This window comes from Melospiza melodia, chromosome 3, assembly GCF_035770615.1.
Source record: "Melospiza melodia melodia isolate bMelMel2 chromosome 3, bMelMel2.pri, whole genome shotgun sequence".
Classification (NCBI taxonomy): domain Eukaryota; kingdom Metazoa; phylum Chordata; class Aves; order Passeriformes; family Passerellidae; genus Melospiza; species Melospiza melodia.
Genome location: NC_086196.1, coordinates 72,646,505 through 72,668,146, shown reverse-complemented (window position 1 = coordinate 72,668,146; position 21,642 = coordinate 72,646,505). Strand labels below are relative to the sequence as shown.

Here is a 21,642-nt window from a genome sequence, read left to right as displayed (position 1 = left end):
GGGAGATCCAGACAGCCCAGCCACAATGGAAATACGCCATCAGCAGCATCCTGGTGGAGAGGGATGTTGAAGGTGAGGCTGTTATGAACCTTTTTGATAATGGGTACATGTGAGCAATCAAGCCAGGAGAGTTCCTCACACTGACCTCAAGAATCACTTGATCATGACCAGGATCAGAAAATGTTCCTGTGAGTGGGAATCACCACAGATTGTAAGAAGTATGTTGGGATTTGTAAAAACCTGCTGGTGGATGAAGACAATGTGATGGATGTCAGAAGCAAAGTCAGTGACAGCAGATCTCTCCCTATTGGTGTGACCCCCCAAAACCTGATTTTCCTCATGGGCAAAAAGGGAGTCCACAGAGGAGTCCTTTATTAAAAGGACCAGGATATGACTGTGGGCAGGAAATCATGACAAAAATAGTGCAAAGAGACAGACAGCTGCCTGAGCACAGAGAAGGGAATTAAACCTGGTTTTGTTGCAGATGACTTTGCCTGCTTCTTTCAGATGAGGGGTGCTGGGCAGGCAGCAGTGCTGGGACACCAGCAGTCCACCTGAGTAGGGGTGGTACAGAAGGAATGTGTACATTCCTCATCAGGATGCTCTGAATTACTTTTGTGGTCTCCCAGCCATTTTGGGTAGTTGCACCTTGTTATTCACGTGTTTCTAATTGATGTTGGGATAAAGGTCCCTGGTCACATTAGCTTTGTGAAAAGACAAGAAGGAGGGACAAAGACAAAAAGACAAGAGATCCTTTGCCCTGTTGTTCACCACTTTGCTGTTCAAACCATGCCCTGATTCCAGTCATGCTTTTTGGGACCTTTCTCCTTCTACAAGTACACCAAAACATTAAAGATAAACAGAACTTGTGTTTATTTTGAGTTTGCCCCCTGAACAAGCTCAGTTCTGGAAATTAAGTATTGATCAGCAGAGCCGTGTGCTGCTGTTGGATTGTGTGGGGGATGTGCAGAGAAAGCCTGCTGACTGCTCACCTTCCATGTCACTTGAAAGCCCATCTTATGCTACTTTACTGGGACACACTGTCCTCCACATGCCTGGGATCCCCACATTGCTCCAGGTAAATCATAGGTGTTAAACTGCTTGGTCTGGTAAAACCAGACCTGCCCCACCATCTTCAAATCATTGACCCACTGAGTCAAAAATAATTACTTGTGATTGCTTTTCTGACTCCTCCACAGACACAAGAGGAGAACCAACCCTGCTGAGCGGGCTGAGAGCCCTTGCACTCTTTGGTAACCATTAATCTTCTGACTTAACGTGAAGTCTATATTTTGTTGAATTTAACTGAATTCACACAGAGGTCTTTAATCTGCATCTGCACCCACATGAGCAGAAAAATGCTATAAGGGGAACCAGGCATCTTATGTGTTAGCAAATGTTCAACAAAACTGCAGCAACTGTCTAATGTCTGATAAGCAGTGCTTGCAAGCAGGAACCAAAACATACTAACAAAATACTAAAGAGAGATAAACAAAAACTGGTTTTAGAATTTAACTAGGAAAGCAATGCATCACATGAAATAAATGAAAAAAACAAACAAACTACTATTTATGCTGGCCACTCCTGACAAACATTAATGCTTATTTTCACAAGCTTAAGGCAAAAATTAAGAACTAACTCCTGTGGTTTCTTGAGCACAGTATTCTCCACTGCGCAAACTACAAAGTGCAGAATGATTTTGCTCTCTGAACTTCTGTGTGTGAGGCATCAAAATAAGAGAATTTAACAGAATTTTGAGAGAATTTTTTCTGAACAAAAAATGGGTGATTTAGTGCTTGCTTGCTTCATCTGGGTGCCAGAGAAAATAGGTGTGAAGCATGTATATACTCTACCAGCATGAGAATTTGGAGAAGTACAGACCTTGATGGTTGTGAGAAGCTACAGCTCTTTCCTAGCTGCACATTAGGGGCAGTACAGCAATGTAAATAAGCAGTTCTTTTAGTTCAAAGGACTTGTTAACTGAATTCAGAAATAGCTCACTTTGGCTAACATTCCGGTGTTAATTTAGAGAAAAAAATATTTCAAAATCCAAGAAGGACCTTAAGCTTTCATTCCCTAGATCTACTGACCTAAGGAGCTCAGAGAGATTTTATTTAGACCAGCCCTTCTGTTACATTCAGCCCTAACTCTTCTTGAAGAGTATGGTGAGAAGGAGCTTAAGGAAATAACAGAAGGCAGCAGCATCTGTATAATCTCTCTTCTGCTTTGAAACACAGATCATAAAATCAGAAATAGCTGTGGACAGCACAATTGTGGCTAAATGTTTCAGGTCTGAGTCTGCAGGCTTTGAGGAAAGCCCTCTTCCCTCATGCACCAGGTATCTCCAAACAGTCTGGCCAGCAGGTTTGTTTCATCCTCCATCCCAGGCACACTGGTTCTTACCTAGGAGCCGTCAGCTCCTTGCCCTGTTAAGCAGTGTGAATAGAGCCACTCAGACAAAATAGGTACTGGTTTTGTTGCAATCCAAACAGAGCCTCTTGTGTGACAGAGCTGTGTTTGTTGTAGCCAGAGCAGGCACAGTATTCCTGCCCTTAAAAGCAAATGACCATGTTTTCAATCACTGATAACATCATCGAAGTTCAGGACAGTTGTGTTGAAATTCTCTGCACCAGGATCTTGTTTCAGGTTTCCTTAAAATGTGTCTGATCATATGAAAAATTCACAGTGTCAATCTTGCAGCAAACTGGGGCTGGGCTCCCTCAGTCATGAAAGTGATGATGCTGACATATCTTTAAAAAGCATGGTGTTAACTCAGTAGCAGAGGACAAATATTCAGGTAGAAAAAAATTTTATGGAGAATGTAAAAGGCATATATGCCTTCAGATGTAGCAGCAGCTCAATCAGAGGACTAAGATAAATGGTGAAGAAAGAGTGGAACAATTTTATTTGTTTCCACTATGAAAAAGACCAGCAGCTGAGGATCTTCTAGGTCTTCATTATGTACACAGTGCTGTACTTTGCAAAAGGTCTATATTACCACATTGAGGGGAGAGGTTTTGATGGACCTTATGGAAAAAACAGTGACAAAGACAGCAAAATACTGGCCTCAATTAGATGTCATTGTGTTAGGATAGAGCTAAATGTAGCCTGGGCTTGTCTCAGTAAAGGAATTAAATGCACACATCAGGGCTATGGCAATTGTTTTTTCAGTGACTCTCTGATAAATCAGCAAAAGGCAGGGATGAGGGGATAATGTCTCAAAGTATGCTGATTTCAACACGATATGATAAAAATCACATTATACTCACACACACACAAATTATATCCTTTATATCCTTTTTCCAAACTTAGAACAGACAATAATTTCAAAAATACCTTCACAGAGAGGAGGGGAGGATAAAAGCATTGCTGTTTCCTCTTAAAATCTTGCAGGATATCAAAGTTCAGTGAATCATGCACTAGAAATGAGCTCATTGAAATTCATGTGTGGAAAAATCTCAGGTGAGTAATTGGTGATGGTAGAGTTATAAGTAGAGTCATTAATAATAGATGCCTTTTAATGGAGCCAGAGCAAAGAAATAAAAGGATCTCTCATTTTGATGAGGTTTTCCTCTGCGGAGAATTATTTATACCTAAAACCTGGGTGGGTTGATCAGCTACTTTGGTAGCTATCAGCTGTAACTCCAGACATATAGGAAGATGAATTGAAAATTCTCTTTTTCTTCCAGTCAAAAGCCAAACTACAGTCTCTCTAAATGCATCAGGACAGCACAGAGATTGTTTTTCCTGGCAAATGTTTGGCCCAGTATTAACAGAGGCTGTTGACATTATGAGTTCTCCCAGTGTTCTGTAAATGCTATTTTCCATCTGAATATAACATCCATCAGCAGCTACAGGTGTCTGAGGAGTCAGGGTAGAGCTGTGTGTCACCTGGGAGCGCAGGTAAGGACCAAAGGAGAGAATTTGAGGGGAGCAGGGCATTTGTTCTGCAGCACAAACATTAACACTTCTGCAGCTCTGGTTTATCAGCCATCACGGGGCAGGATGGGATTCACCAAGGACAGGAAAGTCCCCACCCTAATTCAGGCACAGCTGAAAAAACAATCTGATGCTAGTTCAGTGTCCCAGGAAAGGAAGGAGCAAGGAGTCCTTTACAGGAAGCAGAAACAGGAATACAGAAAGCATGAGGAGGCAACTACTTGTGGTTTGCTGGAGCTGGGGTCCAAGGCACTCCTGGGGGGAGGGGGATGTCTCATTCCAGTCTGCCAACCTGCACTTCAAAATTCCTCATCTCAGAAAAAGATGAGATTTAGAAACAATAAGTGGCCGTGGCTCATTCCCTTGCCTTCAGTGAATCTTCCTTAAGGAATCTTTTTGAGAAGCAGCAAGAACTTCGGGGCAAAGTACAATACATTTTTAAGTGTTGAAGGGAAAAAAAACCCTGAGACAAGAACAATGTTCCTATGGCTTTACATTTGAAACACTTGGACAGAGAAGGCTCAGGATTCCACTGGGTAAGAAACACTGGTGTACAGAGGTGGAGGTTACACTGCTGAGACCCCACATCCTGAGGATGGCTCTGGACAAACAGGGAGGCCAGCCTAGGGAAAGGCAGGAAATCCCTGAGGCAGAACAACGGGCCAGGCTGACGAGGCTGGAAATCCGTGGGTTTTTTCCCAGGAGATGGCAGTAAAGGACAACAGGCTTTCAGCCAGCAGAACACAGGGAAGTGGAAGTAGTGGTGGAAGCTGAGCTGCTCCTCAGGCAGCGCTGCCACCCTCGCCAGCCGCTTCTTGTTACCAGGAGCAAAGCTTTACTCCTCGCGTCAGTGCTTCTAGCGAGGGTGAGGAGCCCAGACATTTCCATACAGTAGGTAAATTAAAAGCTTTTTGGTAACCATGGCAGAATCCCACTCACAACCTCATCCAGACTGGAAGAAGCCCAGGAGGTCTCTCCTCCAGCATCCCGCTCACAGCTGGGTGAATGCTGCATTCGCACTGGGTTGCTTCCCACTTTGTACAGTCGTGTCTTGAGACACTCCACAGACAGACTTCAGGCTCCTGAAGTAACCTCTTCTCATGGTTAATGATCATATTACTGCTTTCCCTGACTTGTTTCTGGCTGACAACTGCACAGTTTGGATTTATGACCATGACCTCTTGCTGTCTGGCTGCAGACTTCAGTAAGGAGCCTGGCTCCATCATATTGGAAACCCTTTCTTATGTATTGAAAAGCTGTTGTCAAGTTTCTCCTAAGTCTTCCCTCCTCCAGGTGAACAAGTCCAGAGCCCTGCATCTCTCTTCGTGCACGTTGCAGGATTCAGAAAAGTGCACTGCCCTCTCTGAGCCCGGTCTAGACTTCACCCCAAAACAGGCCTGGCACCCTAATACTGCTTTCTAAAAGGAGAAAAAAGAGAAGGATTTTATTCCTTTATCTTCTCTTAATTTAATTATCTCCATTAATCTACAAGTTCTTCAGGCTCTCTACTTTTCCTTGAAGAAACAAGGATTTCCAAAGCACACTCTGTACAGGTAACTGCAGCAACTTTGTGCATATTTTAGGATCAGTTTTGTCTCAGAAGAGGCCAGTGTTCAACTAACAAGGCACTTAGGATAGAGAAAGAGAGACAATTGGTTTTACTGCACCCCAAAAAAAAACCTTCCCCTTTCCCGGTCTTACAGACGGGCAGAGATCAGAAAGGACATTAATCCCTGAAGTGATCCATGACCTGGGAGGGGCAAAGATCTCAAAGTGCTGTACAGCTCTCCTCAGTCACTGCACTTCCACAGCATGCTGTGCAAGAGTGCTTCCTTGCTGCAAATGTTACAGGACAAAGGACAATAGCCCTGAGTCCTCTGCTATTTCCTTAGAGCCTACAGTAAGCCAGAGGAGTAATTAAATACTCTGGCAAAACCAGCAGAAATATGCTTTTTTCCTGCTCCTGTGACTCATTGGGCACTCACCAGGAATAGGCAGGAATTTAAAGTAAAAGTGACTTGCCAGGCTGTCTGGTTAGTGGAGTTTGTTGCTGAGAAAAGCATGGACAAGTTCACTACGTATTTCTTGCCACTCTTGCATGTATTCACCTTCCCAAACCTATTTATCCTGCCATTTTTCATAAAGCACAGTGAAAGGTGTATGGGAATCTGAAGAGAACCAGATAGGACAGCAGCACACCACTGGAGACAAACCTGGCAAATGAAGCCATGGGTAGAGGTTTCATGCAAGGGGCTGAAGGGAGGAACATATTTTGTCCAGCTCAAACATCAAATCAAATCTTCCCCATGTACTCACCATGGTATCCACCACATCTCACATTGTTTATGAGCAAGTCAAACATCTATTTTGTTCCTCAGAGGCACCAGGAGTTCAGCTGCAGACAAGCCTGCTTTAATAAGAGAGCCTGTGTGCACCTGTGGGTTGAAAGCTGTCCCTGCTGGGGTGGCTTCTCCAAGGACCACTTTGCCAAGAATACACAACCCCTGTGACAAAGCCAAGATTCAGTCCCACGCTGCCCTCATGGCTTGGCACCTGCCAGGGCTGGGAACCCAGGTTCCTCACCAATCCCAGCCTCCTCCCCATCACCATCATCTTGCTCTCCTTCATCTCACATGCAGACTTTCAGCATGGCAGCTCTACTTCAGGTGGAGGCAGCCTATTTTGCTGGCCGAGCAGCTGACCTGCCAGTTGATGTTGAGGGGGCCAAGAAAAATTTCCTCATCTCTCATGTCACTGAGACAACATTCAGCCACAGAGCAGCAGGACCTGCCCTGTTCCACCGGTTTGCACCATAGCCAAGCCAGACCTGGCCCAACAGAGATGCTGCCATGACTGACAGGCAGTACAGCCTCTGCCATCCACCCAGCTGAAAAATGAACCTCACCCTCTGGATTCAGATTTTCTAGACACTGCTTCGTGAGCTGGCCTAATGAAGAGAGTAGCAAACCCTGAGGCCAAGGCTTGGCCTCACAAATTCCCTTCAGGAGCTGAGGAGTGAATTACTGCTCAAGGAGAACTGATAAAGAGCACTGATTGGTAACCTCAATGAGAACCATCAGTTCGAGGGAGGAAAGTGAATCATTAGCTGGTTTATTGCAGCAGCACAGGTTACTCACTAATTTTCCTTTCTTTGTCTTCTTTCTTAGTTTTTGGTCTATTTTAGAAACATTGGCCAGCCAAAGCTGACTCACCAATATGCCTGAGGCTTTTCTTTTCTCAGGCTCACACAGAAGAACCATGGACATGTCATTCAGGTTCTGTATGGATAGCAACCAGGTTATTCCCTTAAAGTTCCACCAGGTGAGCAGAGACTGGATGTCAGCAGGCAAAAGTCCACTGTGCTGAGCAGTTCAGGAGCTAAGGTTCATGTTTACCTTTGTGGAAAGTCTGAACGGGCTGGACTCTGTGTGTTGCAATGAGGGAGCAGCCTTACTAGTCAGGGGACATAGAGACAAATAGATGGGACACTCACTCCACACAGAAAAATGGAAACACAAATCTCTTCCTACATGGCTTAAGTAGTTTGAAAAAAGGTCTAATGATTTATGCTGTAAGAGCACTGTAAAACATGGAGGGGTGTAACAAAATGTAAAGTTAATCTTAAACTCTGCAGGCTGGTGTGGCATGTGGGTGTTAGGACAGCCTTGTTCTTATTGCATTACACCAGCCCTATGGCATGCTGGTGGGGCAGACAAGAGGGACAGGTCTGTCTGATGCTGTCGAGGCAGAGACGGAATGAAGGACTCCATCCTTCAGAAGGGGAATCAGAAGGCTGAAGGCCAGCTTAATGAAAGTAGCGGGTCCTTTTGTAATGTGGCTTGCTAAGGTGAGACTTGATTGGTCTCAAAGTAAAAACCTCTCACACCATTGGTGAATTATGAATAGCACACTCTGGAGAATTGTATCTATAAACAACGGTTACAGAAAGAGAGATAATAATTGTTTTAATTCTTTTCTCTAAGTTTCCCACAGCTTCTCACAGCTTCCCAGGAAAATCCTGGCACAGCTATGTCTCTCTGTTCAGAGGATATGTGATTCCTACAGTCTGTCCCCACAAAAAAGCTCAAGAGAAACAACTGAAGGTATGAAATCAATGAGCAAAATCCCCTTGTGGCTGTTCCTACCCCAGCTTCTGCAGCCTTAGATCCTCTGCAGCCTCATCTCCACACCTTGCTGTTCCTGAGCGAGCATTTCCACACAGTCTGGGCTACAATCATGTCCTACCAGGGCCCTGAGGCCACAGGCAAAGCAACGTGGGGAAGTTTACACTGCAGCTTCCCCTCGCTGGCTGGGTTGCTGCTGAGAAACTCCTCTTTTGTGAGCTTACTTAGGAGTGTAGGTAAAAGCAGACATGGATCTCATGGCTTTTATTTACAGTCCAGTTAGAAAAGAGCATAACACCCCGCCCCCTCCCCCTTCCATCTGATTCATTTGCTACATTTAAAAGAAATACAGTGTGGTTTGCCAAGACATACAAACTCTTTTGTTCTGAAAAGGCAAAGAAAGCAAGTGAACAGCATTTTTTTCCAGTTAAGTCAACTCCTTGATTACAAAAACACCATCAAAACTAGAAAGATACATAATACACAGAGAAAGTGCTAGCAGGGAAGTCAGTTATGACCACCACAAAAGACTGACAGAAACAAACAAACAAAAAAAAACAACCACAAAAATTTTAAGGCACATAAACCACCTTGTTCCTATGTCATCAATATATAGTTTATGTCCCTGGAGGTGTGACATGGAAGCTGCTGCATCTGCAGCACTGAGCTGAGCTATCTGGTATTGACATCCTCTGCTTACAGCTTCCAGGTGCAGAAATGATGATGGAGCTGGCAGGTTATTTGGCCCCATTCTCATACATCACACCTGTACATTCTTATACCAAATGCTGTATGTATATTTTTTTTCTCAGATGCAGCTGGCAAACATTTGTTTTTGCCCTGGTGAACACCACAGAATTAGGTGTAAAATGCTCAGCTTCCAGAATCAAGTATATCACATATAAACTCCACTCCCAGTAAAAAAAATACATGCAGATTTCATAGTAGCAGAGGAAAAGTTTAAAATGTTAATCACAGTGAGCCTTTAATGCCCCAAAATCACAAATACACACCTTGTTTTCTTTCTGTATTTTTACATCTTTCTCATGATTATTTAAAGGCTTGTTATGTCCAGGGTTTGAAATGCACAACCATGGTGCAGCAAAGGTCTCCGTGTCTCAGGCCACATTCCATTTATGTCCAAGTATATTTTTAAGTACACTCATAATCTTAACCCTCTCAGGTGAAAAACCACAACAAACTCAGAATCTCAAAAAACCAAAGACTATCTTTTCCTAATTCTCTGCTATCTGTTCCCTCCACTGCTCTGACAATTTCTCTCACTATTCAAACTCATCTCCACCTCTCCAGCAGCTCTGCCATCCTCTGTTGTCCTTCATTTCTCTCTCCCTCATCTACTTGCTTTTCCATCCATCCTTGGCTCCCTTCCACACAGCAGGAAGCTCTGGAAAACCAACTCAAGCCTGAAAACAAACTTCAGTTCAATTATTCAAAGATTATTTTCTCATCCTTATACTTCTTTGACTTGATCTGATTTTACAAAGCACCAGAATTTTTTTCAGAGAAGAGCACTCAGTCTTGGGAAGGGCCTGGTGCAGGGGCTCAGGGGTGTTGGTCCAAGAGGTTTTTCAGATCCAAGTCTCAAATTTAATCCTGAGAAGGCAGCAATGGCCTTGTGTCCTCTCCCGTGGGGCACAGGGAGCTGCGCTAGCGGACGAAGGATGCCACGTGTGCTGACACTCCAAAGGGAGCAGAATAGGCTGCTGCTAATCCTTGCAGGCCAACCACCAAGTAGTGACAACCCTTCTGCAGAACCTTCCCGACATTCTGGGGAGAGAGATGAGAAAAAGGGATAAAAAAAAGACAAGGTGAAAGAAAATACCTTCACATAAAATCATTCCAACAGCCAGTGTCACAGCCCCAGAAAATGAAATCCTCCCATAGCTAACAAGGGCTGAAGGGTGGAAAAACATTTTACCATCTATTTTTACATAGGCCTACACACCCACAGGGTATAGTTAAACTGAACGGATGCAGCCTCCACAGGAAGCCAGGCTTTTACATGTGATTCTGTTCAAGAATAAAATTAGTTTAAATTCACCCTAGTTTCTAGAAGTACATAATTCCCACATTACATGTTCTAACTATGTTAGCAATCCTAGAAGTTCATAATGTGCCTCATTACTGGAGGTAAACAAGAGGGCAGTAATCACTGAGAATATTTTTAAGGAAATGTCACTGCTTTTTGTCAAAATAAGAAAGTTTTGGTCCACATCAGTACACATTCAGGAAGTCACCTACATACTGCACTAGAGATAAACTTGCCATGGATTATTTAACTGAAAACCTTAATCTAATTTTAATTTCATTTTTGATAGTTTTTGCTCATGTGGCTGCTCTCAGCTGGGGAATTAATACGATGTAGTCAGATTTGGAGGAAGATCAGAATTAATTGTTAGTAACTCCTTATGGTTGCGTAGGACTAGATTAAAATGACCTCTTATAACATGGAAAAAACCAAATCTGAGTAAGTATTTTTAAATCAGTGAAATCCAGTCAATATCTATTATATTCTTATGATTTCTTAAAGCTGGATTACAGAGGTTCTAGCACATAAAAACCTTCAGCTGTCATGATGCAAAAACAGGTTAAACTTTGCTGGTTTTACTCCCATGGAGACTTACTCAAAATGAGTTAAGATGCCAAAATAAAAAGGTGGCTGGAGCCTGGGGGCAGATCCTGAGGCTGGAGGAGGAGATGCAGGGCCTTCCCTTCCCACATCTGCCCCTGCCTCACTATGTCACGCTGGAGTCTTCTTTCCCCCTTCCTGCCCTTCACTCACCCAGACCTCACCTGTTCTTTGTTGGGTTGTTCTTTGTGCCAGAGCCAAACTGGCAACCCTTCCCTGTGGGAATGTCATCTGATCAACACAGTGCCCAAGAACTGGCCTGTGCTCTAAACACCATTAAAAGCCAACAGCAACAGCACCACCAGCAAAGTCATGACCTGCTGCAACCATTCTCACAAGACTGCACTGTACAGATCAGGCCTACAGGCTTGAGACAGCTTCCTACTGCATGGGACCTGGAAAACACAGCACTGGAAACTCAAAGAATCAAATTATTCATGAAAGAATGAAATATTCTGGTAATTTCTTTATGAAACAGTAGGATTTGAGAGGCAGTTCCTGACAATGTTGACATCTGTAAACTGAATTTCAAATGTAACTTTGCCAGGCTTAATGGCATTTTCTGCATGTCAGATATAGCAAGCATATCTTTACCAAAAATAATGGGGTTTTTAATAGAATGCAGTAGAAAATCATATCTCATGCTGACATCTGTAATGTCAGCAGCAGGAAAGGATTCCTGACAACAGACAGGTTTCTCCTGATAACACAGAAACTATTTTTTGCTACGAACATCCAAGACATACCTGAGGTGTACTTAAGTGACATGAACAAGAGAAAACAATAGAATTCTTCCACATGGCAGTTAACCAAAGGCACCCATCATCCGGTGGGAGGAAAACCAAACCACCAGACTGTAGGACTTGTGATTTCCCACACAGGAAAGCAAAAGAACAATTTTGATCCAAAACTGTTGTTACAGATGAAGAACAAACTGCTTTTTTTTCCCCTGTAAATCACAGCAGTGATTTCAAAGGGTCACCTTGGCCAAGGAATGTCCTGCAGGGCTTTAGACCATTTCTTTCGGGCACTTCAGTAGAAGGCAAAAAATGCAGGCCAATTAAGTGGAAGTTTTAAGAAATAGTTTTAAAATTATGACGCCGAGGAACGCAGAACCAAGCGAGACAGCACCCGTCCCCGTCACATGGATCAGCTTAGTGTCATTTTCACTTCGAACAGACAGATTTTGTGCTCTTTGATCCAGGCGACGGTCGGCGTCCGCCCCCCCGCCCCAGCAGCCCCGGCTCCTTCCCGAGCAGGTCCAGAGCAGGCGCTGACCCCTCCCGGAGCCGGGCGCTGGCTCCGAACCGCCTGCGGGACAAGGGGCATTCCGAGAGCCCCGTGGAACTGCCGGTACCGCAGGCCCCGTGCCGGGGTCCCCGTGCCGAGGGGCCCCGCTCCGGCCGTCCAGGGCGCGCTGTGTCCTCACCTTTCCGTACTTCTTCAGGCGCTTCCCGTAGGGCCGCTTGCCGGGAGCCCGCGGCGGGCGCAGCGGCTCGTAGGGGCCGGGCAGGACGGCGAAGCGCACCTTCCTGCACCCGGCGCCCTCCTCCTCCTCCTCCTCCTGCTGCAGCGCCGCCGGCCGCGGGGCCCCCGCGCTGCCCCCGGCCCCCGCCGCCGCCTCCTCCTCCTCGCCGGGCAGGATGGACACCTGGTCGTCGCCGGCCCCGCGGCGGGAGAATCTGCCCCTCACCTTGGCGCCCAGCCGCGCACCCACCGTCATGGTGCCTTCGGGCGCCGACCCGTCTGCGCCGACCTCGGCCGCTTCCTCCGCCGCTGCGCCACAGGTGTGGCCGGAGGCGGCCGCTGCCCTCTCCCCGGGGCGGGCCGGCCGCGGGAAGAGGCGCCCCGGCCCGGGGCAGGCGGGCGTGGGCTGGCGGTGCCCCGGCTGCGGACCCCGGCCCTTCCGCCGCTCCTGTGCGGGGAGCCAGGAGCCGCTGCTGAGCCCGCGATTGGAGTTCGTCAGCTCAGCGGGGACAGGCGAGCGCTGTCGGGGCGGCACAGCCCCCGAGCTGCTTCGGCCGCGGCTCTGCGAGGGCCGGCGAGACCCTCGGAAGATCCTGCCGTGGCACCGCACCCACGGCCCCGGCCCACGGCAGGTAACGCTCTTCCCTCGTCAGAGAAAAAGGCCAAGCTCCTTGGACATCCCTCAGTTATAGGTGTTCCTACTAAAGCCACGGATGAACAGCCTCTTCTGCGTCCTGGGCTGCGTTCGAATGCCCCTGGGCAAGGCGAAAGTGATGAAGTTTCTCAGTGCCTTTGCCCAGATGCTGGGGGAGGCTGTGATAGCCCCACCTCCCGCGGCTGGGGTGCTGCAGTGTAACAGCTGCCTCTGCTAAGCGGTGTTCCTCTGCTAGGGCACATCAAGAAACACAAAATTTTACAGGGAGGATAGATACAATTTATTAAACCAGTTGGCGTATTTATCAAGATTTGATATGCATATGAAAGTTTGGACAGGCAGATGCAACAAGGGGACAGACTAAACCTTTCCCCTTTAGTAAGAAAAGTCTAAGAAACAAAGCCTTGAACCCGCATCTCCCCAAGACGTGTGTGTAACATTCAGAAAGTAAATCCTGCACTTCACATTCTTACCTGCCCCAAGGATGGTGATTCACCGCCTTCACAGCTCCAGAAAGAGCTATGTAAAGAACAGGGTGGGCGTGTCCCTGAAGGGTAGAAGGTGCGAGCTAAGTCTCAGGACTGTCACTACAGGAGAAGAGCTCTATCCCAATAAATGACAAGCTCTGAGGTAGATAATTTTTCCCTATCTTCCCAAGAGAGGCAGACCTTTCCCCCACAAACTTGGTTTGTATCTTGCAAGCTTGCTTCCCTTTCCAGAACTCAACTATCAAAAGCCTCACAGAATACATCTCTCAGCTGAGATTTAGTGTCTCCATTTGCACGGTGGCAGGGGAATCATAACATGTTCTGAGATGAATAGGTCAAAGGTACCCTCAGGTGTATGACACCAGATACCAAAACCTCATGTCTAAACAGTTCATTAGAGTTTTAGCATCATCCACTACCATATGGCATAATAACCCCACTTGGTTCCCAGCAATGCCATTCATTCAGTGGACCAGGAATGACTGTTTATTGTATTTTCACTGATTTATATACAGTTTAATATTTTTAAACTGGACTGTGTGAAAAGAGATGCACTAGTTTTGGAAATGTTGATATACCTCAAAGCAAGAAATGCAAAAAACCTCCCAACCTTGACTAGCTGAACCATGTAGTAACCTCACTGCTCACCCTCCACCCATTCCAAATAACTCCCAGAGATGCTGCCAACAAATTACAATTGAATTCATGAGGTCCCTGGATATTTGAGGCACCTGTATCCTTGCCTCAAGCTGGGAAGTTTGATGTGGCATTTAAAAACTTTTGTATTTCTAAAGTTAAAGCTGTGCTGATAAAATGCCACACCAGTCCCCTCCCACATGGAAGTTGGGAACATTTGGATCTGAAATGCAGCTTATTCCACTCTTACCTAAGGAGTAACTGATAGTAAACAGGTCCAGCATAAGGCAGCTTTTGAGGGAGCCCAGAACCAGACACTGAGGTTGGGTAGGCACCATCTCACTGATCCCAGAGTAAGAAGACGCTGCTTGCCAATAAAACATGAGACCTTTCTCAGAACTGCTTTCTTTGATCTTCCTGTCTTACTCCTGCTGGGGCAGCAGATTTGGAAAGCCAAATGCTGCACTTGCGTGGACCTACACCTTTTACACTTAGACTGTGTCCTTGAGGAAGCTCCAGGTGTATTTGCTATGGAGAGCATGAGGTGGGTCACAGCTCGTCTTCCAGCAAGGCAAAAAGAGGGCACAGTGTTTAGGAATCAGGGCACTTTCACACTGCTGGCAGCCACTGGACAGAACATCATTTGCAAGCTGCTTTGAAATATAAACATTAAATTGGCAGCGCCATGTTTCATGGGAAAGCTGAATTAAAATTTGTCAGCTCTGTCCTCTGGAAAAGCTATGTGTCTTTTATGGAACATTGCTACATCTCTGGTTACACGGAGCAGAGAAAACCAGTGGCAATCTAGGGCAAAATTAGTCATGGAAAAACAGCGCCTGTAAAGCGGGAAGCTCTCCTAAGTACTTAATCTACTGTCTCACAGCATGACCTATATTTTTTTCCACTGAACCTTCTGAAAAGGCAAAGGGTTTTGTTTCATGACCAAGTTCACATGTGACCTTAGATTAGCATCACGGTTACATTCCAGTTGTGTATTTTTAAGAATAATCAAACATTTATAGACCTTTATGGGTAAACTGAGTAGACACACAACCTCCTCCTCCCCAGATCAATTTTTGGTGAATTCCTGTAAAAGCTCCCGGACATCCATTTCTCAGCAATGCTAAAGCATCAATAGTTTCTGAACAGCGCAGGACCACTGAATCTGTGCAATGCTAATTCAGAATTCACACCATGCTGAAGATGGAGCTTCTGCACCTTGAAACTGTTTTGCTACCTGCAGTAATGACTGTGCTTTTATAAAGGGCAAACAACAAGTATTTTAGTATGAGAACTGTTCAAGTAAGTTTTAATAGAGTGCACCAGTGAATCAAGATGACTTGCATCAGATTTGGTTCAATGAACATCAGATGAAAAAAAAAGAAAAGGGGCTACAGTTCTTTCTTTCCAAACACCACCCTTTTTCTAAGGCAACAATACACGTCCATTTCCGAACATAACTGTTACATAGGAAAGCTACATCACAGTACAGTATGTAAAGTCCATCTTGGTCAAGAAGCCATTAGAGAATGGCACATTTACTACACTTACAGCTTTCTAACTTAGGGTTACAGAGTTTACCACAGCTTTTTTTTTTAATTTTTATTTTTTAAAGTGACGATTTCTTAATGAACTTTCTATTCTTCACAAGAGTGTGCAGATGGGGCCCATATGTTGATATTACAGTAATTACGACATTAAATAACATTGCACAACCAACCTCTATGGTTAATTCAGTACAAAAGAACAAGTATTAAAATGTACCAGTACTAGTGGTTTTACATAGTTTATAATCATTAATTATGAAGGAAAAAAAATGTGGGGCTGTTTTTTTTTCTTTTCTGTAGGCAAGTGCCTAATTACAAAGCTGCACATTACAGGCATAATGATGTGGAATAAATACAAGAAATCTGGTAAAATATTAAACACAAACAGGTTACATGGGAACAAACTGTACAACCACAAAAGCATAAATCAACAATTTATCATTATAAACAATGTATGTTTAGCTGTAAAATATTATGTGGAATTGCATGTATTCTTTGGGGGCATATGTTCCAAAAGCCAAGCTAATTCCTGAGGTGGTGTTACTAACTTACACAGTTGGTCAACACTTCAGATTATCTTGTGCTATTAAACAGTCCCAATCTTAATAGAGTTCCATAAAATGGAATTTGTATTATTCTGAAGGCAGCAAATAAGTGATACTTTATACCAAGATATTAAAATGAAATTATTCCGGTACTTTATTTTGGTGCTACATTTGTTAATGGGCCATGGGAATAAGCACTGGAATTTGCAGACAGAAATCACTTATGCCTGGTTTCTGTTCTCCCACAGCTCCAAGCTCGCTAAAGGCAGAACAAAGTTTCTAAACTGTAAGTGCCAACACTGTAAACATATTTGTCTCTTTTCTTCAACTAAACACTATCCAATAACAAAGATAAGAGCCAAAGATAAGCAGGAACAGTCTCATGTAGAACAAAAGCCAATTACTCATCGACTTTTGGTTCAACTCATGAACTATTTTTAAATAATTAAAAATGGTCATGCTACAGTTGTGAAAACTAGTTTGTGCATTTGACTCAGGACACAAGTTTTTTAAAAAACGCATGGTAGAGGTAAGACTTATAAAACCCACCAAAAATGTAAATGATAGGGAAGAACTTTTCCAACTCAAAGCATCAAACATACATTTCTGTGCAGAAATCTAGACAACTATACAAGATCTGAATTTAAGCAGTCATCTTTTTATTATACAACTCTATGAACATAAAATGAACAGAATGCTCTATATACTTACCTGTACATGTGAACATAACTTCTTTGCTACAGTTATTTAATATAGGTCATACTGGATTTAACTTTACAATTCTGAATAACTATGTATAACCTTATTGCAATAAGGGCAATTTCTACATGGGGAGTTTCACAGGCCAATCACATTAGGCGAAACCAGTACATTCAAAGTGTAGATCATGTATGAATCTTCCCTGATCCCAAAGAATTTAGGTTCTCTTTACAGCTTAAGCTCGTTTGCTATCTTGGATGCAATGTTCTTAAATGCAATAGAAGTCCCAGATATTCTCTTGAAGCGAACTCCATTGAGCGACAATCGTGGCAGTTTGCAGACTTCCATCTCCCACTGAACAAGGCTGTCTTGTCGTGCATCACCGTGGACACAGAAGAGCAAAAACCTCTCTTTTTGTTCATAATCACAGTTATTGGCATCTAACACTTTCCGAATCTCTCTCATCATATCGTTCGGGTCCATAGAACTTGTGGTCTTCATACTCCACGTGAAGCGCAAGGAGCGTGGCTTCGAATCTTTGCTATCCTCCTTCTCTCTGTCCTTAGGCTCCCCAGAAACACTCCTGGAACAAGTGACACAGAGCAAAGTCAAAACCAGAGCAGTGTAGCTGAGAGAGAGAAGAGAAATACAGTTCTTGAACAGGGGTTTCTAAACTGCCATTGAGATGCCACGAGTCAGGGAAGGCTAATTCAGAGAGTGGATGAACACTGCTGGAACAGCCCTGCCCCACACGTTGTGTGCATGTGCTCAGCACAGCACTGTGCCACTGTAGTGGCACGCAGCAAAGCAAGTTTGGAAACCCCTGCTCTACAATGTTCTGATGACAACATATGCAATGGGAACTGCAGCAGACACACGTTACTCCATACTGCTCCAAAGAAAGTGGAATCTATGTAAAAGCATGACTGAAGTTCTGCTGATTTAATGATCTGGAGCATGCCATACACCAACAAAACCGAAGTTGAGGGACACAATCCTGAAGCAGAAATCATAAGGTAAAAGCAGCAGAGGAAGAAATCCCACCCTGCAATTCACAAGTCTTTAGTTAATTCCCTCCCTTCTATTCTGCCTCCCCCCCCAAACCCTTTTGCATTTGTTTAGATTTTTGACCTCTCTCTGTGTCAAAAGACCTTATAATAACATGTTTTATTTTAACTGATGAGGCAGATTTTGGACTGTAATTTGGTTGTGAACAGCCTGTTGGTCACCATTTGAGTACATGGCCAGCAGCTTTTACGAGTAAGAAACAGCAATGTGTATTTTACAAATACAGACAAACTATTTTATTTGATAAAGGACAAAATTGCAAGGGAGCAATTTCCAATTAATGCTCTTAGTCTGATGCTACCTTATCAAATAGATTACTTGTTCCACTGCAGAAAACATTTTGAGAACCAGCACTAATTATTTTAAAGTAATTCCACAGTCAGCTGTTATCTGCTCTTGCCCCAGGGTGCTCCTGATGCTGAGGCCTCCCCATCCATCACTGGGGAAAGGTGCTGCTCTCATTTCAAGTCTACACACTGTCATCATTATTCAGAGAGGAGTCAAAATAAGCATTTTTAATTCAACTTTGTGTGACCCCCCAGAGAACCACACTGATATTAAGAGATAGAGCAGGGATAAGATCTCAAATGACTTTTTAGCCCAAAACAGACACTGTAGGATGACAAAAAGCAGAGAAAGCTAGAGAATGAAAGCAAGAGCTGAAAGCAACTTTACACTTAATTTGAACACTCAGTCTCTTTTCCCTTTCCATAACCAAGAATTTGACAGCTAAGACACTCTGAATTGAAAAGGGCTAACTTAGATAAATGCATTGTGCATTATATACAGTGTATCTGGGTAAGAAAGTACTGTTTATTTATTTTTAATAGAGGCTTTCTGTTTTGAAAACGAAATCAATACTTTCTGCATGTGACCAGTTTAGAATGAATGCAAACTACAATGCCTGTTCATTACAAAGCAGAAAAATAAAGAGGTATGTACTGTGCTTAAGCACACCAAAAGCAGAAACATGGCAAAATAGCAGATATACTGGAAAATGAGCATATGAAGAATGTTTTATTGTTAACAAAGCATCTACACATTTGTGTACAGTGGTTGCCACAGAAATTCAATATTTGGCAGTCACCAACCCTTCTGTCTGAATGTCACTTGCTTTATCTCTTAGAGCAAGCAACGTTCATTTCTCAGGGACTATAAGGTGTTTACTTATGGCAAGCAGCAGCTTTAGTAATGAGCACAGTATGTAACTATAATAAAAATTTAATAGATGCATATATACACACAGACACACAAAGTATTTATACTGTCCACTGAAACCAAAAGTAAACACATTAAATATTTGTAAGTCAAATCATGATTTTAAGTGCCTAAAGGATTGGTTAACTCCTACAGGGGGGTTTTACTGTTCAAAGGAATACGCTTACGTATTTTTGTATTAAATACTTCGCAAGAAAGCAGAAATGAGGGATAAAAAGGACCTCAACAAGACCCCCTCCCCCCAAAGAGAAAACATTTTTGAAATACAGAATACTTAAGCACTATTCTCTTTTACATCCTGATTTAAAAGGCTTTAAGAAATCACTTGATTTGAAAGACCTAGGAGCGAAGTATTAATAGTGACTCCTCACCTTGAGGTGTCAGTTCTGCCACTGGCTTCGCCTTCACTTGGATCCCTCAAAACAAAGTTAAGGTTGAGATTCAATGATAAAGGTGAAAAATAAAAGTTAAGAAAACCTACACCTAGAACAATGTTAAATAGCTACTGACGAAAACAAAGAATCAGTATAATAATGTTAAGCCTAATACTATTTAAAAGAATTTTTTCCACAGCTGTAATTTTAGTTTCCCTTTATGACACCTTAGGTTTTTTTCTGGCTCTGACATGTAATTGTTTAATTTTTTTTCCCCAATTGATGTCAAAATTAACATGTTGTTCTGAACCTACAGCAGACAGAGCAATGGCCACATGTAACTCCAGCAAGCACCGAGGAGCAGTTGGTCAAGGTGGTCCAGGGGGCTCCACTCTGCACCCTTGTGGGTCAGGCCTTTTGTATCCCTGAAAGCACTTTGAGACAAGCCCACGCTTAAGCACACTCAAGCAATTAACAATAAGATGTGCCTAAGAGTTTGAGAGACAAAACGTTTGAAGCCCAGTTCAGGAAGGTTACTTCAACATCTGCTTAACTTTAGGCAAATCAGCTGTTACACTGACTTCAATGAGATTACCGAAGAATTTGGGATTAAATGTTATCTTTAACTTGTTGCATTAGACCTGTGCTTTGCAAGGAACTGTTTTATATTACATCTTTTTAGTGTGAAGCAACTTGAAATAAATTCCCAGATTGTGTAAGCCACGTAAGTATGTTCCTAGTGCTGCTGTACCAATATTTAGCTCCTAATTTCAATTACCTGATTAATGTAATACTTTCAAAACACTAATACTTCAGTAACTAAGATCAGGGAAGTATCATTTGACATAAACCATTGAATCAAAATACTTCAATACCCTATTTACTAAGCATTCTCATCAGGCATTTATTTTATATACTTACCAGAATAGGCATTTACCCTTGTCAAAAGTTAGTAAAAAAAGTTTTTCATGACACATTCTAGTAAAAATATGTTTTAAACCATTATTTCCTGAACAACACAGAAGTTATGTGATTCAACTCCAAGAACAGCAAAAAAATAACCCCCTGGACCTCCACCCAGGTAATCCCAGCCACTAAGTCTTAAACAACCCAAATTAAAAATAAAAAATTAAAAAAAAAAACAACAAAAACACCCCTACCATCACCAGTAACAAAACAAACAGACATCCTGCAAGGCCATGACAAAATATATTTTTAACATTATAAAAGCATACTAGGAAATTGTATAAAATCTTCTATAATAAAAATAAATTTAAAATACATAAATTTAGGGTATCTTAATTCTAAACACATCACTTAAAATATAATTTTACTATTTTAAGACAATGTAAACATTATTTCTTTGATCTAACTCTTGAAAACAAAGTCAAGATACCATTCCTTGCAAAAAACAAGGAGCTACAACACAAAAAAGCAGTCTGTACTTTTGAAGTTGATTAGTTACTCAACAGAAAATACCTTTCTTCCTATTAAGACATCTACATTGACAACAGTTGACTAGCTTCACTGTAATAATTTTTTGCTCTTTAAAATCAGAGAATAATTCTCTCCTTACAACTATATAAGTGCTGGAGATACCAATAATGGAAGATCATGATCCTGTATGTTCAGGTTTCTGGAAAAAGAAAATAATTCATACACTTTTTTTCTTTTTAGGTCTTCATAGGAGGTATTACTTAGACACACACTGATGCACTATCAGCTCACCAGGTGAAATTCATAGATAACTCACTGGTAGAAAGAGGCAAAATGAAAATTACGTCCCCTTTTGGGAAAGCTCTTATGATTGCTAAGTCAACAGTCATTTGATCTTGAACAATGTATTTGTAAACCTTTCCCAGCACCTCTCCTCACAGGATTATTACTGATCGCATCATCACAGGAATGAATGCAGATCTAGGATGTGTGGGTTTTCTTCTTTCAGAAACCTGAACTTACATTTGAAGAAGCTGCTGACATAATAAAACAGGCTGTATGACACTGAAATACTATTGTTTCTGCACCTCCAGATTTCTGCCTGCTTCTAACTTCTCATTTGTTCACAGATTTTAGAATTACCTGAAATAACTTGTGAACACCTACTCCTTTTATGCACAGCAATTAAGTGATTGTAAATATCATCCTTGCAACAAACTGCATCCAATTAAAAAAGTAAATAAAGTAAAATTAAAAGTAAAAAAGTAAAATAATGACTTATTTTGAAGTCACTCT

At 42.8% G+C, this 21,642-nt stretch overlaps 2 protein-coding genes across 8 annotated transcripts in view; both read right to left on the bottom strand.

Annotated features, from left to right (window-relative positions):
* Positions 1–9,022: 9,022 nt before the first annotated feature.
* On the bottom strand, positions 9,023–12,471 carry C3H1orf115 (chromosome 3 C1orf115 homolog). Its single transcript, XM_063152246.1, has 2 exons — positions 12,143–12,471; positions 9,023–9,851 (listed from the first exon to the last, which is right to left on the bottom strand). Exons 1-2 carry the CDS (start codon positions 12,434–12,436, stop codon positions 9,732–9,734), a joined length of 414 nt encoding a protein of 137 aa, XP_063008316.1. The 5' UTR covers positions 12,437–12,471; the 3' UTR covers positions 9,023–9,731.
* Positions 12,472–15,239: 2,768 nt separating this feature from the next.
* Positions 15,240–21,642, bottom strand: part of MARK1 (microtubule affinity regulating kinase 1) — a 57,335-nt gene continuing 50,932 nt past the window's right edge. For 5 of the 7 annotated variants that reach the window (XM_063152242.1, XM_063152238.1, XM_063152239.1 and 2 more), the window contains 2 exons: positions 19,408–19,452; positions 15,240–17,333 (listed from right to left, as the gene is read on the bottom strand). In XM_063152242.1, the coding sequence (XP_063008312.1) occupies positions 16,979–17,333; positions 19,408–19,452 (400 nt within the window). In that variant the 3' untranslated portion in view covers positions 15,240–16,978. The remainder of the gene's footprint in view (positions 17,334–19,407; positions 19,453–21,642) is intronic. The other 2 variants (XM_063152240.1, XM_063152241.1) reach the window with 1 other exon arrangement.